The sequence below is a fragment of the Phoenix dactylifera genome, chromosome 5 (genome assembly GCF_009389715.1).
Source record: "Phoenix dactylifera cultivar Barhee BC4 chromosome 5, palm_55x_up_171113_PBpolish2nd_filt_p, whole genome shotgun sequence".
NCBI lineage: Eukaryota > Viridiplantae > Streptophyta > Magnoliopsida > Arecales > Arecaceae > Phoenix > Phoenix dactylifera.
In genome coordinates, this window is record NC_052396.1 from 3,719,937 (window position 1) to 3,737,226 (window position 17,290).

General features: G+C 37.4%; 1 protein-coding gene across 4 annotated transcripts; it reads left to right on the plus strand.

Moving 5' to 3' along the window:
• Positions 1-4,116: 4,116 nt before the first annotated feature.
• LOC103704715 (inositol-tetrakisphosphate 1-kinase 5-like) lies at positions 4,117-16,449 on the plus strand. 4 transcript variants are annotated; one of them, XM_039126539.1, is made up of 4 exons: positions 4,117-4,297; positions 4,375-8,283; positions 8,378-8,521; positions 16,176-16,405. In XM_039126539.1, exon 2 carries the CDS (start codon positions 4,432-4,434, stop codon positions 5,482-5,484), a length of 1,053 nt encoding a protein of 350 aa, XP_038982467.1. In that variant the 5' UTR covers positions 4,117-4,297; positions 4,375-4,431; the 3' UTR covers positions 5,485-8,283; positions 8,378-8,521; positions 16,176-16,405. The 4 variants fall into 4 exon arrangements, with proteins under 4 accessions (XP_038982467.1, XP_038982468.1, XP_038982469.1 ...); XM_039126540.1 differs by lacking the exon at positions 8,378-8,521 and having other exon boundaries at positions 4,375-5,707; positions 16,176-16,449; XM_039126541.1 differs by lacking the exon at positions 8,378-8,521 and having other exon boundaries at positions 4,375-5,696; positions 16,176-16,449.
• The last annotated feature ends 841 nt before the right edge of the window (positions 16,450-17,290 follow it).

Below are 17,290 nucleotides of genomic sequence, written 5' to 3' on the forward strand. Positions count from 1 at the left end.
ATAATTTTAGTGGATCCTAATTAGGTGCAATTCAATAGGGCTTTGGTCAAACAAATATAAGAACAATGCAACGCAAACATAAGGTGTTGAGTGACTCCACGGAGCTAAACATTTTTTTTATTATGAACTCAGTGCTAACCCTTTATTTGGTTTGACTCAGTGGACTCCCATTTAAGCTTACTTGTAGTAGCTAGATCCCTTTCAGACCACGAAGCTTAACAATATATTGGTGCATTTCATTCATGCAAAAAAAGTGCCAAGGGTAAGGATTGCAATACCGATCTTCTAGATCAAGAATGAATGAGACACATTTTGCGATGGTATATAGCATGTAGATGGCAAATTAGATTGCCATGCCTAGGCATTAGTGACTAGTCAAAATATAATCCCAGACTTGGAAATTTATAGTAATAATATTAAAAAAACAAAATTAATGAGACGAAGCACATATAAAATATTTAATATTTTATTGTTATTTAAAAGAGAAAAAACAATTATCTGCACTGGTTCAATCATGGTTTCAGTGATTACTGCAAGCTAGCTATAACCCAAATTGAAATCGATCGATGACTCTATTATCGCATAATGGAAGCTTGGTTATGTTATGTTATTTAGTATTATATCACAATGGCCATCATTAAACAATAAAAACAAATACAAAATTTAGTAAAATATAATGAACAGAAGCCAAGAATGGCAGAAGTTCCAAAAAAATTATTGTCAATCTCAAAGAAATATTTTACTAATTTATAGGAAAATAGATACACAAAAACCACAATAGTAACAAAGAGGACCACAACATTTCTTTTCCAAAAAAAAAAAAAAGGCATTTCTTCTTGCAATTCTCTTCAACTGAACCAAGCCTCGCTCTAGTTAAAACATTTGTTGTAACAACCGAACCCACCAAGAGAAGTTCAGTTCAAAGTTCTTGATACTAAAAGTAATTGTCGAGGAAGTCAAAATGGTAGCGATTTAAGAAGACATAAACAGAAGTTCGCCGAGCCGTTAATGGAAGTTTTACATAAGATCATGACCCGAGAGTAGGTGAGAAGAAGTATGCAATCGAGTGATATTTTCCCGCATGATTACGAGGACAACTATCAAGACTTGAAATTGTTTTAAATAATATGTTTGCTATATTATTATGTACTATTTATGATGAAAGCAATTGGTTTATTGATATCTATATCTTTGGCTGCTCACGCCTAAGATTATATGGTCAATAGTTCAAGGTTCCATTTTGGAGAAAAAAAACTCTAGAAATGTAATAATTGTTATTGAACGAGATAAATGCTGGCTGCCAATCTGCTATAAATATATTGACTGTTCATAATAATCGCTATAAATATATAGAAGCGTGCAACTACCAAATGTGACGGGTGGAGATAACATCGTAGCTCTCGTCATGCTGAAGTCCCATTAGAGGTACAAATAGATCAGATCAAACTAGATCATGAGTGACCCCGACCCAACCAGATTTTTTGTTCAAATTCTAATGTTGGATTTAGACCCAACTTAATAAAAGATTGAGTCCGATCGGGATCCATAACTATAATTTTTGATCCAACGGATCATCTGGGTCAGGTCAGGTCTGTATAATATTCGGCTCCAATCCAAAAATTTTGGGTCCGATTTGAATCCAAATCAGACTATATACTTTTGGTACCATGCTCTATATTATAGACCCATTCTATTGTGGTATAGCATTGTCTATTTGGCTTATTTGGAAAGATTGGTCGGTTGCCAGGATGCATATCGTCCTCAAAGATGCGACTTTTGTCGGCTTATTTATGTAAAAAATTATACATAAAGGCTGCTCTAGCCACCTGCACAATTTTTTGAAAGACCAACAGCATATCAATACCATTATATTTTGTAGGTAGCTTACAGACATATCAAGTTTTTCGAATTTGGCTCGGCAGTAGGATTGAAAATTTAAAATTATTCTAAAAATTAAATAGATCTAATCGGGTCAAAATTTAGTACATTAAGACCCAATCCAAAAAAAAAAAAAAGGGTTCAATCTTAATATTCCATCCGATCTCTATGGGTTGGCTCAGATTTAACCAAGTTGAGTGGGCTCGACACGTGGGTCAATCCGACACATTTGAAGTCTTAAGCCCCACGAATTCGGCCCACCAGACCACACGTGCTCTCTCTCCCGTCCATGGAAACACCTGTCGACGTTGTCCACGCGCCACGTGTGGATGTCCCATCCGCCAGGGGTTGCCTCAACCTCGCACGCCAAAGGATGGCTTCTGGCGCGCCCCCGGCTTCCCACCCCCGTACATTCCACGCGCGATCCGGTGGGCCCCGATCCAAGATCAGGCGGACGCCGTCCTTCTTATAATTATCAGATCCGACCGTCCGTTTCGAGTTCTTTACGTACCGGATGTGAACCAGCGTCCGTATATGTCCAGCATGCCACGTGGCTGCTCGCAGCATTCCACGGCAACACTCTTGCTAAGTCGGAAGCCGCTCAAGCCATGCGCCCCCCGTTTCTGCTCACCACCGGGTGAAAGATTAAACAGCCACCCCTTCCTTCGTCTTTTTGTTTTCTCTCGATCCAATTAGAACGATGAAAGCTGCTTAGAAACAGGAAAAGAGATTTTGCAAGCAGAAACGGACAAATTTGACAACCAACGATAAGCTGGCTCAGGACCTCATCCAACTTTAGCCTCCATAACGAATCTAAGCATTTAAACCTGGCCCAACCATAAAATTTTGACTAAAAATGATAAGAAAAAACATACTAAAATTAAGGGCTCATTTTGTTCGGTCTAATCTGGCTTGAAAAAATAAATTCCATATTATATTATCATGTTTGATACTAAAAGTGAATAAAAATAATAAAATAAATAATAGATCCTATATTTGTTTTTTTAAGAGAGAAGATAAAAAATATCATTAGAGGAATGATATTTATTTTTCCATACTTGATTATTAAGTAAAGATAATATAAAAATATTATTTCTCGATGAAAATATGTTCACTTATATTATATTAGTTTTATATTAATTATATTATATAATTAGTAATATTTATATTAATATATTATAAATAATATATTTAAATATATTAATATATTTGCTAATAAGTATTAATTATTAACAAATATCTATTAACTATCAATATATCTAATATAAGATTTATTAATAAATATTTAAAAATATTTATTAACTCATATAAATATATTTTAATATTCAAAATAGCCAACATTAGCAGCATTTATGTAAGTGGGCCATAAATGGCCAACAAATATTTTGAGAAAAAAATTATTTTCTAAATTATTTGTTTAAGGATATCATTGAAAATTTGATCATATTTTAATATGAAATTACCTCCAACTAAGCATAGTAATTTTTCTTTTTCATAACAATTTTTCAGAGTAATTATTCTACTAAATGAATGTGATAAAATTTATTTTTTTGGATAAATAATTTCTAGAAATCATCATATTATTTTATAATCTAATAGAAGAGACATCTCATATATTAAAATTATACAGTTGTTGGCGTATAACTCTCTTATCAAGTTTTCATTTATAGGCTCTATTTTGTCAAATATTGGCTACCAGTGAAATCTCAAATTAAGATGTTATGTCATAACTATTTGCCTTTTTCTATTAGAATTTTGTTTGATAAAATAAAATGTAGAAGGCATTACATGAAGTTGAGCCTTAATATTATTTTAGTCTCAAGTTTATGGGTTGAACATTATTCTAATGGAAAATTTGAAGCTTATTATAAAAATATATTTCTTATCCAATTTAAATAGAGTCAACCGATGGATTAGATGAAATTGGATTGTAGATTTGATTTTGAATTGTTCAGGCATCCACTCTGACCTGATAAACTTTGGGACAGGTTTGACTTTTCCCAAACCAAGTGCAAACTAGATTAAAGCTTTTTTTTTTTTTTTGAAGGGACAAAAAACTAGATTAAAATTTAAAGTCGGGCGCTAAACTTTATATTTTTGAGGGCAATGTTAGGTCCAAAAAACTGTTTCGTTGGGCCGGGCCTAATCAGGCGGGGTTCGGGCCGGTTGTATGAGGAGGAGTAAACTTACGGCGAGTAATGGGACCGGAACTCGAGTTATCAAGAAACCACCGTTCTTCTTGCTCGCCTTTCCTTTGGCGGATCGCCCGCTCGTCGCTCTCTTTCATCCGCTTCCCAGAGAGAGACAGTGAGAGAGAGAGAGAGAGAGAGAGAGAGAGAGCGAGCGAGGGAAAAGACTCAAAGAGCGATCAATTTATCAAACCCTAATTTCCCCCCCTTCCCTTCATGTTTTTTCCCCGGTAAACCCTAGCTTTCGATGCTCAAAATCCCTATTGTCCCTCGATTCCTGCCTTAAAAATGCCGTCTTCTTTCGCAGGCCATCGGAGACCGAGGAGGAATTCGCGCCGCTCCCGTCGATCCTGAGCTGCTCGCCATGGCGGATACCCCTCGGCGAAGGTTCTTGATAGGGTACGCCCTCGCCCCCAAGAAGCAGCAGAGCTTCATCCAGCCCTCGCTCGTGGGCCTCGCCGCCGATCGGGGCATCGATCTCGTCCCTATCGACCCCGCCCGCTCCCTCGCGGACCAGGGCCCCTTCGATTGCATCCTCCACAAGCTCTACGGCGACGACTGGAAGGCCCAGCTCCAGGAATTCGCCGCGCGGTACCCTGACGTCCCCGTCGTCGACCCCCCTCACGCCATCGAGCGCCTCCACAACCGCATTTCCATGCTCCAGGTCGTCTCCGAGCTCGAGATCCCCCAGGATCAGGAGACCTTTGGGATCCCCAGCCAGGTCGTGATCTACGACTCCGGCGCCCTCTCCAACTCCGGCGTCGTTGGTGCCCTGCGCTTCCCGGTCATCGCAAAGCCCCTCGTCGCCGATGGAAGCGCCAAATCCCACAAGATGTCGCTGATCTACCACCGCGACGGCCTCCTCAAGCTCAAGCCGCCTCTAGTTCTCCAAGAATTCGTCAACCATGGCGGGGTCATCTTCAAGGTCTACGTCGTCGGGGACTACGTCAAATGCGTCAAGAGGAAGTCCCTCCCAGACGTCTCCGAGGAGAAGCTGGAGTGCACCCAGGGCTCAATATCCTTCTCCCAGGTGTCCAACATGACGGCGCAGGATCGGACCGGGGAGCAGTATTACGAGTCGATGCATTTGGAGGAGGCGGAGATGCCGCCGCTGAGATTTGTCACCGAGATCGCCCGGGGGCTGAGGCGGGTGATGGGGCTGCACCTTTTCAATTTCGATGTGATCAGGGATGTGAAGGTTGGGAACCGGTATCTCATCATTGACATTAACTACTTTCCTGGGTATGCTAAAATGCCATCCTATGAAAAAGTTTTGACAGAGTTCTTTTGGAATATTGTCAATAAAAAGAAGGAAGAGGATGGATCAAATCCAACTTCGAATGATGTTGACAATGAAGGAGAGATTTTGGTCGATGATCATTTGGGGACTGCCGGAGAAGTGGAGAATGTGTGCTGACATCCAAAAATTTGCGGTAATCTTGTTTTTTTCGAGCACTAAAAGGGTACTCTTTGCACTCTTCTGCGAATTTCAGATGATCAGAGCAATGTGAATGTCATTGCGAGTTGTCGTATTTGGCTGAATAAATAGGTTGGGCAATTCGAGGTTTCTGACTTCTGGAGGGGTTCATTTGGTATCTCATACAGACAATGTACATCCTTCCTTTTGTGGTAATCATTAGGTAGCCTTTGTTTCTTTAATTTCCTTGTCTGAATACTTAGAATTTTAGGAATATCTGTCATGTATGCCGAACGCTTTTGCTCCAATTTTTACCAAGATGGCATTTTGAATTAACGATTCTTGTCTCTTCTCCTTTACTTACAATTCCTTTTCCTGAATTGCATACAAGGTGGCTGAATCAAACAACAATTATTTTGTCGTTTGTTATTGTGCTTCATGGCTATCTTGGAATATATTTATTTCAACAATTGTAGCACTGTGCTGGATTTCTTGTTTAGATTAAGATTCATGCACTACGTGTTTAAGAAACATAGGTGGGAAGCATGAAACTGATCTCATCCTTTTTGTGTTTGACTATATGCATCTTCCCTTGAAAGTCAATTGTGTCGAATTGGTAAATCTTGTTAAGTCTTTTATTATTGTTGCCATCCTTACAATTTTCCCCTTACGCCTTCCTCTTCTTTTGTTGTCCCCCAAATAGTCAACGTATTTGGAAGGCCTATGAGGTTAAGGAATATTTTGCATTGGACATTATGGAAAAAGGAGAGCACAAGAGTATTTGAGAAGACAAGCGGACTTCTTTCATAGTTTAGGACTAAGACCTTTCATGATCCAATCATCTTAGGTCCTTATTCATGTTAGAAAGCTATTCAAATATGACCACAAATATCAATGTAATACATCAAATTTGTAGAAGAGCCTTTTGGCTTATCTTCTGCTTGCTAGCAGAATTTTTTTAATGCAATTTTGAAGAAGCATTTATCAATACATTGATGTATATTTAAAGTCCTGGAGAAGAGATTGCAAGGACAAGATATTTGATTAGCATGGCTTGCAAGGAAAATGGATGGCTGGCTTGATGTGATGACCTTGGCAGTTGAATCATTTAAAGGGGAGGTCATCTAGCTCCAGTAAAAAGTAAACATAGGAATGACTTGATTGTAAAAACCAATCAAGCAATATTTAAGACTCCTTTTTTTTTCCTTATTAATTCTCATAGGAGATATGTGCTGAGCGTGTATCACGAACTCTCTATTAATCAAACTACACAATCTTAAGCATGATCGATTAACAAAATTAGCACATCGTGAGATAGAGATATGGATTAATCATTGCTTATAATTATAAACTTGGATTCAGAGCATGGTATGTCATACCATACCAAATCATATAGTATGGGGCATACCGTACTGTATTAGTTTGGTACTGATATACAGTACAAGGGGCGTACCAACACTCGGTATGCCAAACTGGCCTTCGTACCGGGCATACCGATATAGTGACAGGATGGCACCGGTACAGATTCCGGTACTGAGATGGTGTGCCTTGATTCAAAGGATGGTGAGATTCTGAATTTGAGAATTTAGGGCCACAAATTTATTGCTTTAGATCTAAATACTACTTGTGGCTCACGACCATGGCCTTTAAAAACATGGCTTTGCTTGTGTGAATCATAAAATTGTATGAGCCAAATAATTTTGAGGTTTATGTGGAGGCGAATGAATCTAGATGTTTCACTCGTATGAATGGATGAAAACAGAAATTCCTACTACTTGGCTCTTTAGTTGTGACATCTTCGCTTGGTTATGATAGCTGCTAACAAGTGAAGAAATGTATAATTTGCAAATAGAATGTAAGAGGAATATGCTGTGGGATTGATAACAGATGGCTTATCAAAAGGCCTGGTAATTCAGATGGATTGAGATGAAGGAGTTTTTTCATAGAGCATTTCTTCCAACCGACTATTATAAGCAACTGCCTCAGCAACTTTGTAAATTCCAGCTAAAAGTGTGCTGTTATTTGATGCATGTTTCTAAGTATTTAGTAGGTAGAAGATATCTTGCCTGCTACATCTGATGCAATCTTCAGAACAGCTATATAGAATATTAGGATTTAATTTTTTTTTCGGACAAAGGAAGAAGCATAGGTTAAAAGCAAACAACATCAAAAATTGGCATTCCCTGGATCTTCATTCACATTGTTTGTTGTATTTCCTAAATCTGATCTTCCTCTTCACAAGTCTTCTTTTAAGAATGAAGTAAACCTCTCATGAGTTATCTGCTTGTAGGGTGGCAAGACATAGATAACATGTTATCGGGAATAAAATAACATTGTTTTACTCTCACAAGAGCAGTGAGGAACAACAGAGACATGAGTTAATGGCTCTGGTAATGGATGGTATTATGAATGGAAAAGCCTTCTTCAAAGTTTGTAGGTAAATATTTTCAGGCCGAAAATACAATATTGTAGACAGGCGATATATGGAGATATTTGACACAGCTCAATGTCAAAGGGACCCATTTATTTTTAGGTTTTTTAGATGCTGATGCTTTTGGATGCTTGAATGTGGTAGGGATGCGAGATAACAATCCTAGGTAAGTTTAGATGAAGTTCTATCAAATTTTGAATAATTGATTTGGAAGAGTTGCCCTCAAATGATAAAAGAGCACCAGCTGTTACTTCTTTCTCTTTAGCAGGTAATGTTCCAGGGCATGAAGGTAAATTCCTTCGTGAACATTCTTGAAGAATTTGGAACAGAGCTCAAGGATTCTCCACAATATTGACAGTGCTATTTCGGTATCCCTCTGATTATGGTGATTGAAATTGAGCATTTAGAGGATGATGTTATGTGGGTGCAGGTCACCTGACAAGAAATTGTGGTGGATTCTAGTGGGAAGAAAGATTGTTAAGAGCTCAATTGCTCAGAGTGAGGACTGCTAAAGCAATTCTATGGTTTTTGGCTGTGAATTCAGGCTATATTAAGCCTAACACAAAATATGGAAGCGGCTTATTTAGGTCTGACGGGAGACTCAAGGTACCAGCTTGCTGCTTGTGATATGTTCTAATATCAAGCATAAATTTGATAGCATTTTTTTATAAGTTTTATGAGATTTTAAGAGGGGTTACATTTCACTTTCATTGATAAAAATCAAACTAGTCATTTGTTTTTCAACTTTCATGTACAGGATTTTGGAAGAATTGGGGTTCCCAACATTTCCATGTATGCAGACAAATGCTTGTACATTTGCTATCACTTCAATCATTGAAAAATATTTTTTATCATTATTGTACTCAGAAAAGAAATCAGCAACTACTTAGGTTTTTGATATAAATGCATAACATTCACAAATTGTTAGGATTCACTATCAATTAAGTGTTTTTCTGTAGTAGTTAATATTGTTTCTTTATATTCTTATATTATATTTCCCATGATTTATGCGTCAATTAGGAAAAGTAATGATTTTGCCGTAGTGATGTTTGCTGGATGTAGGGTCACATGGTTTTTTGTAATCTAGATATCACATAGGGAAAGCTTAGCACACCTGCCTCTAAAAGCAAATATAACCATACCTTATCGCTGACCTACAAGCTCACCTGGCTTGAGTTACATCGGCCTCCACCCTCGTGGGGCTTGTCTGTCATTGAGATGATGGGAGAACTAGTGTCATTAGAGGTGAGCTTGTTTAGCATATAATGTTTGCAGGGATGTAGTGCCATCTCTGATCATTTTTCATTTAATAGTAATGTGATATGTGGCTTCTGTTAATACATTTTCAATCTACAGCTTTTGGTATCAATAATGTTTCTTTAAATTACTAAAAAAACACATGTTCTTTAAACTAGAATTGTAAGATGCAAATGATGCAATATTGGGCTGGGAACTCTTATAACAGTAACTTAAGGTTGAATTATAATGACGATAGAGTGTTCTCTGGCAACAAGGGTTTTCTGTAGAGCAAATTGTTAAGTGTGCTGTTAAAATGTCTAAACCTATTATTGTCTTTGATGCAGTTGATTTATGGATATTGACTTTTTAAAGTAGAATATTATCTCTCTTTATAGTAGTCATCTGATCATGTCATAACTGTTTGTTGTCCTAATTAATCCACAAGTCTATGCTGTTCTAACTTGTAATTTCAACATTGGATGCTTCTTTTTTCCTCCTTTTCTTTTAGCTCTGTTTCAGACTTTATTTGGATTTGTGGCAAACACTCTTGCAACCCTGCTTGGATATTGAAGAATTAAAATAAAATCCTGCAAGAGGAAAGAATTAATAATAATTCAAAGTTAGACCAACTTACCAAATTAATTATGACTTAGTGCTTATGCCACAGGACATAAATATAAGTAAATATGGACTGCAATACAGGTTTATTGTGCCCGAGAAAAAAAAAGCTTCTTGCTTTGTGTAATTTTTTTTGTTCTTGTCAGTACTTGTTTAAATGCAGTGCTTATTTGTAGAATTTAAGATATTCCCAAAGTTGGGAGAAATTTAAGAAATTGGGACTTCCTTATTGTTATTTTATTTTATTTTCTGTGACTGTTCTCTTTTAACAAGGTAAAAATCAATGAGTGATTTTTGAGAAACACTTACAATTGATGGTGAATCCGAACTGTGGTCTTGAAGGTAAGAAGTTGTTGGTCATGTTGAACCAAGAACCTTAATTTAGGTGCTATGATGATGGTGATAAAAGAAATTTCCTGGTAGTTGTGTGATGGGTTTTTTAAATGCTGTTATTTAGAGTGGTTGAGGATGACATTGAAGAAAGAATGCATATGATTGAAGTCACGTGACTATTGTTCAATGTAATATGTTCTTGATATCATTAGCAAATCTGGAATAGTTTTTTGGTTAATGGAGGAGGGCTTATGGGCAAGATTAATGAGGCAAAATGTTGATGTTGGTTTATTGAGATCCAAGATGACTCGTGTTAAGGCCCTAGAAATTAATCTGGCATGGGAAACCCTGAAATTCTAAAAACAATAATGCTTGGACTTGGTGCAAGATTATTTATAGCATATATTTTAATTATTTTTGGCTTTAATGAATAGTTGATCTACCTTTTCATTGTTTGATCAATCAATGAACCCTAACTTGAAGTGAAATTTCACTTGATAGCTCTTGCAACACTTGCCATGCTTTGGTAAAGTGATTATCATGGCTTTGCAAAATGAAGTGTCAAGGTCTATGGTGTTGTGTCATGAATTTTATGAGTTGATAGCATCCAATACTTCAAAAAGAAAAAGAAAAGTTAAAGCTAAAACCTCAATAGTGATATTCTTCTGCTATGCAATTCTTCATCTTACCATGTTTGTTGTCAAATATCAATAATTACTATAGGTGGAAGATACAAGTTGCACGATTTTTATTTATTACCCATTGGAGGAGATGGTGGAAATTTGTTACCTTGCATCATCAGTTGTGTTATGAGTAAATACCTCCCTAAAGAAATGGTATCTTCAAAATTGTCAAGGGAGTTTTAACTTTGTTAATTTCCAAAACGAACTGGTTTTCATGTGTTGGAGTTGGTGTGTTTTATGGTGGCTTGCAATTTTGTGTCCCTTGTTTTTACTTCTCTATTGTGCTTGTTCTTATTAGTCTTGGAGGGCTGTCGCATCAATTTTCTGAACTTTATGCCTGAGTCATTTTTTTGCTTCTCTTTTCATTTAATTATCTTTGCGGGTCCATGCCATGTGTTTGAACCGTAATCAGTGATGAGTTTTGTTTTAAGATGTTTGCTTCTGTTTTTCTTTACTTTGTTTCCTAAGCTCTTAGAATGATTCCACTGATTTTACCAATTTAACACCAATACATTTTTGGATTTCATCCTGTTTTTTTGTCAGACAACAAAGAAACCATTTTTTTGTTGCTGATTAAATTCTCAAATTATCTATTTTAAAGAAGTTTCCTAGGTTGTTGGGTGTGGAGAGGTAGTAATTCGTTGCAAGTTAGACATATATCATGCTTGTTTTATACTGCTTTTCTATACTTGGATAACTTGTTAATGGTAAACAGATATATACATTGAAATGTTGATTCGCATCTGGGATGTTTCTATAGATAATTTATATGGTTCTATTCTATTCATAGGAAGTAAAATAGAGGTTACCTCTAGGAGAGATGGCCGGTTGGTTGCTAGTTCTGGTTGTGAAAACTGGTACAGTTCTGAATAATAAACTATTGAGGGTTTGAATCCCTCTCTTCTTTTTTTGTTGAATAAATTTGTTTCTTTAGTAGTTTGGCCTGGCCCCATTTGTTTCATAAAAGGGGATGGCTTGGCTAGGTGGGATAGCGGAGCAGAAACGGAAAAAAAAAAAAACAATAGCGTGGATATAAATAAGAAAATGTCTGCTTTTCTTTCTTTCTTCTTTTTTTTTTTTTGGTGGGGGGGGGGGGGTGGTCAGGTCGGGGCGGCAGGAACAGGTTAAAATTCATGTTCCAAACCTTGCTGCAGCTGCATACCCCAGAAATACAACAAATCCTAGAACTAGATGCGAGCTCGCTAAGCAGCTTCTAGGAGAGACATAATTGATTGCATTGATCTTGGTAGCTAACCTACCCACTTTTGCATAACAGTTTTGCTACTGTATATCACAGGTGCGTTTTTGTGTTTTACATGTGTTGCATGGGTTATATACAATATTATAGGCTCCCCCCCCCCTCTTTTTATGGTTTGGTTGGGGGCAGGGCTGGGGTGGGGAACTTCTTATGCAGGAAAAACTGCTTTGCCAATATGGACTATGGAGTTTTGGTTATGTATGGTAAGTGGCTAATTTGATTTTAGGTTGTAGCTTGATTTTGACTTTCTGCATCATTATGGTGTTTATTAAGTTCCACGTGTGTAGTAACACAATCCGCTTCCCTGTTGATCTATGTTGTGGTTGCCGAGCAGTGGTAGAATGTGCAATAAAGCTTTTGCTGCAGTGCTTGTTAAGAGTCTCTAGGTTGAGAGGCTGAGAACAATGGATCCCATATTCATTTTATGAACTATGCCTTTTGTGTTGGCGGTGATTTAAGAAATCAAAAGGCAGGATGTTTTTTTAAACTTGATGATCACTTACCATATCATAAATATTTGAAGAGTTTGTGGAGGACAAAAAAAGAAGGAATCCATATATGTTAAAATGTTGTGAGCTTAGTAGCCGGGAGTGGTAAGTGGAGCAGGAGACTGGCAAGGATTCAAGATGCAATAGATTTCATGGCATTCACATTTCATGCTATTTGAAATCTTGGTTTGGCTCTGCCTAGTAAAATTTGGTCTTCTCCATTTTGTTCATGGGCAAGGTTGTGAAAAAACATAGGCAGGGCTTGTTGGTGGACACCCTCTATGGCCCAGGCAGGTGCCTAGGCATTTAGGTAGCCATCTAGGGAGGAAAGTCCTACAAAGCTTCAAAATGATTGCCTGTGCTTTTATACGCAGTGCATCTTTTAGATCCACCGGTTCATTATATGAGGCATCATTTTTCGATACATTACATAGAAGCAAGAAAAAGCCAAAAAAAGGGGAGAGGACATGGAGAACAGGGATTCCATCTTCAATATGGAAAACAACATGATTAGGAAGAAGACTTGCTGCAAAAAAAAGAGGAAGAGGGATGGGGAAGAAGGAAGAAAAAGAAAAGACAAGAAAAACCCAAAAACCTCCTTGGCACAGCTGATGGCCACTGCCATCACCTCTAGTGCTCACTGTTGCTGTTGGAACCACTGGTGGCCGCCGATCTGTCTCCGGCAGCAGCATGGGTCCATGCTAGCCTCTACTGCTGGGGATGGTTGCTGGAACAAAGAAGTGAAGAGGCAAGAATAAGGGGACAATTCTATGGTTTGAAGTGGCTGTGGTCTAGGCAGCCAGCCAAAATATGTGCTAGCTGCCTGCCTAGGCACCTGGGCAAGGGCCTTAATACTGTTCATGAGAGAGAGAAATAATGAATGTTGATGAAGGAATTATCGGTATAATAGAAAGGGCTTTTCATTGGAGGCAGACATGGGAAGCAATTTAAGTCATCGTTGATGAATCTAGATTGAGTGGAAAACTGCAAGGATTTTCAGTCTCTTTATAGTTCGAAAAAAAATTAAGAGTGGCCAAAAAAAAAAGATTTAGGAGGAGGATGTGATCAGCTGTATGTATGAACTGTAAGATCGACCTAACTGTTTCTGTCTGCAGTAGATGGACGGCCAATTCAAACATTTCTGCTAGGTAGAAATCTCAAGGGTCATTGACAAATATTTCCATTTGTATTCTATACCCAGTTTAGGCTATAACGTATTGCGACCGTGATCTTTTTCTCAATGCCAAACATGTGGATGAGAAGGAAATCCAACATCTTAAAAAAATAAAACTCTAGGAGGACCTAGACTTAAGGTTTAGTGCCAAACACCAGGTAGTTGTGATTGAGAGAGAGTCCTAGGATTTTAATCCACGTCTTCATCTCACTGTCCAACATATATTGCGATTGCAATGTATGGCGACCTAAATCATTTCCCTAACTATGAGGTCTAGTTCAAAAGATATGTCAAAAATAAGATGTGACAAACCTGGTTCTGTATATTAATGCATATTAACTTCTTTCTGAAACATTCTAATTGTGGATACTCTGACAAGACAGTAACTATTATCTGCTGAGTAGAAATGGTCCGCTAAATGCTCGATTTATCAGAGCTGGCAGAGCTGAGAGGGGCATGGAAGATCTTATTTATGCCATTACTATGCTGAGGACAACTAACATTGTGTTGTAGGACTCTAGAACTGTGATTAGTTGGACAACCAGTTCAGTGATCCAGATTGATGGTGCTCATCTTTTCTCTCCAATATTTAGAGGATCGGTTCAACCCTTGTATCCTTAGAGGTCACCTATGTCTATAGAGAGGCCAATAGTGCTGTGGACTGGGTAGCCTCTTATGTTGCTCATCATGCAGGCTCCTTTGGGACTCCACCTCATCTGTCCTCAGGCAGCTTTGTGATCTCCTGTACTCTTGACTCGAGTGGATGTTCTTAGACTAGGCTGTTGGAATAGCTGCCTTACCCAAAAAAAAAGCGATGAACGGGGAGGGGTTGATGGAATGCACGTAAGGTGAATTGTCCAATTATAAAGTGTCTAGAAGTTGAGGGAATTATCATGTTAAAATAGTCACTTGATTTGGAGTTCGGGAATGCAATCAAATTTGATTATGAGATGTCAACTGCTTTAATTTACTAAGCTTTTAGATATCATTTTTCTGTTTCTTGCATTGTTGATTCTTAGATGGAGGTGGGTTTTTTTTTTTGTCAGCTCGGAAGGAAGGTCCATTTTTTGAACAAGGTTCCCCTGGATGTTAAAATAGTCTAAAGAATCTGAACTTTATGTCTTAATAATCATGATGAAACTTTTTGTTGGAGGTGGATGGCTAGTGGCATATTTCTTACCCAAAATTTTCTTTTCCTTGGTGGATGGCCTGCTGGCCATCACTGCTGTCACAATCTTGATGAATGCATGATCAGCAACAGTGGACAAATTCATTGTTGTCAACATTTGAAGTAGCATGGGTTATAGTAGGAATATTTTCTTGCATAAAGGAACAAATTTAGTTTATATATATGAGCAGTAATATGATGGGCTGTGAAGTATTATAGGGCATTGACAGCATTCTACACCATACATGGTAGCCTTCCACGAGTTCTACTTCATTGGTTTTTAACCCGTAATTCACTGCTACAGGAGTTGGTAATGATTAACAAGTGTGCACAAGCAAGTCACAGGTTTTTTTTGACAAAGAACGACTTTATAGCTTGCCTTGTCAACATCCAAAGTAATACCTTATGTTACATTTTATCTTAAACTGCTGGTGTAGGAGTTGCTATAGTGGTCAGGAATTTTTTTAAAACCTTCTGTAATGATGATAACATCCATCTATAAATAGCGTGATTGATTTACTTGAAAACCTCTTAAGAAAAAATATAGAACGATAAAAAAAACTGCAAGCAGAAACTTGAGCTCACTTCCATGTTGCATGGTAGTTTTTTTTTTTTTTTTTTTGGAAGTTTCATGGATAATGTTGTCTAGAACCTTGATACCTTAAACAAATATAACGATGAAATAACCTAAATTCTCTTCCTTGAGGGTGGGAAGGAGGTGTATGAGAATTTAATATGCTTTAAATGCTTTGTGGCTTACAATTTGTAAACCTTATGCCCTGCTTGACTTGCTAACAAGGAGGAATATGAGGGAAGGAGCCTCTATATGAGAAATATTTTACAAGTTAGCTGGTCCTTATGTTACCTACAACGTCATTGCATATGCATGTATAACCATGAACAACCTCAATTCTCTTGAGGAATCTCAACGTTAAAACTTGCAAATATGTAGGTTTACTAAGGTATCAATCTAATGTTAACTCTAGCAGGTCTGAAGGTTTCTTCTATAGCATGGTTAATACTAGGTGGCCTGAATTGCTGGATCTCCATGACTACCAGCACTTAATTCCGATGAAAGTAGAGAAATAACTAGTTGATAGTTTGTCCTTACATTTGTAAGCACAAATAAATATGCAAGAAATGAGGTTATTTTTTCCATTTCTGCTGTTATTCTCATCTAGAATTCTTGGTTACACTTAATTTCATGTATATGATTTTAAAATATTTAGAAGCTCCACATCAACCTGAACTTGTCCAGAATTTTCAAAAAAATTAAGACTTCTGACTTTCAATGTGCAGTGGTGGTGTCACTCATGCTAGCTTACATGATGAGTCTAGAAAGATTAGCTGGTTGTCTTCTTGCAATGAAGTACAGCAGGACTTCTATTTTTCAGTATATGTATATGTTTATTACAAAGGCCTTTGATATTCAGATTTGTTATTTCAATGTATTAGCCCTTGATATGAAGTTGAAGTTGTTACAAATTCCGACGGAAGCATGAAATGCTAATTATGTTGATGTATCTTTTCACCTTTGATCAAACTTAATATCTCAAGCGTCAGTGATTAGAGATCTTGCTTTTGTTACATGGAGTATCATGATTTCTAGCCAGTGTAGTATGACTGTTGGTATTCAGCAAAACAAGAATGAGAACATTCTGAAAGTGTGGGGCAAACTCAAGTCTACCAGATTGTTAAAAGTATACAGCACTCTTTTTTCTCGTTGATAGTCTGGCAACATCAATGCTATTGATGGATGTACAATAGGGAATGTTGCAATGTTACTAATTCATTGCGCATATTAATATTTATAGTTTGTGCATCACCTCAAGCACTCGTAATTGGATTATGTTTGTGATTTGAAAACAGGGGTTCTGTGTTAAGATAAACTAGGAGGAGCAGAGAAATAGTTTATAAAGCTTCTGGTTCTTTCATTTGTTATGGCTTATCTTGCATTACAAGTGAATGGAATTCACTTTTTGTTCTTCATAGGTCTATCATTTAGCCAAGTATTCGCATTTTGTTCTCCCTAGTTCCTGGTTAAACATATATATTCATCTTCCAGTGTACTGTGTGATGTCTGTTGAGGAATATCTGAATTTACTCCTGGATATCTATTTCTTAAAGATGAAAGGCCAATGCAAATCTATTTTGTTTTCTAGATCGCTTGTAACTGAGAATTTGTGAGTCATAGAGTCATTTGGTGAAAATTGTGAAGTTCTTGGTGATTCCGCTCTCTGTTTCGCATGCTGGACATGCTGCAGGGAACTTCCTTTCTTTTTTCTCTTTTTCCAGTGACCATCTCGTAGAGCCATAACATCTGCCCAAAGTTTTTGCTTCGCACTAGCCTTTGGTTTTTGTTAAGGTTTATAGGCCAAAGCCAAGGATCTTTCTTGTTACGATGGAATAGCTAT

Coding starts and splice junctions, on each gene's coding strand:
- LOC103704715 (XM_039126540.1), top strand. CDS start 4,432: ATGGCGGATACCCCTCGGCGAAGGTTCTTGATAGGGTACGCCCTCGCC.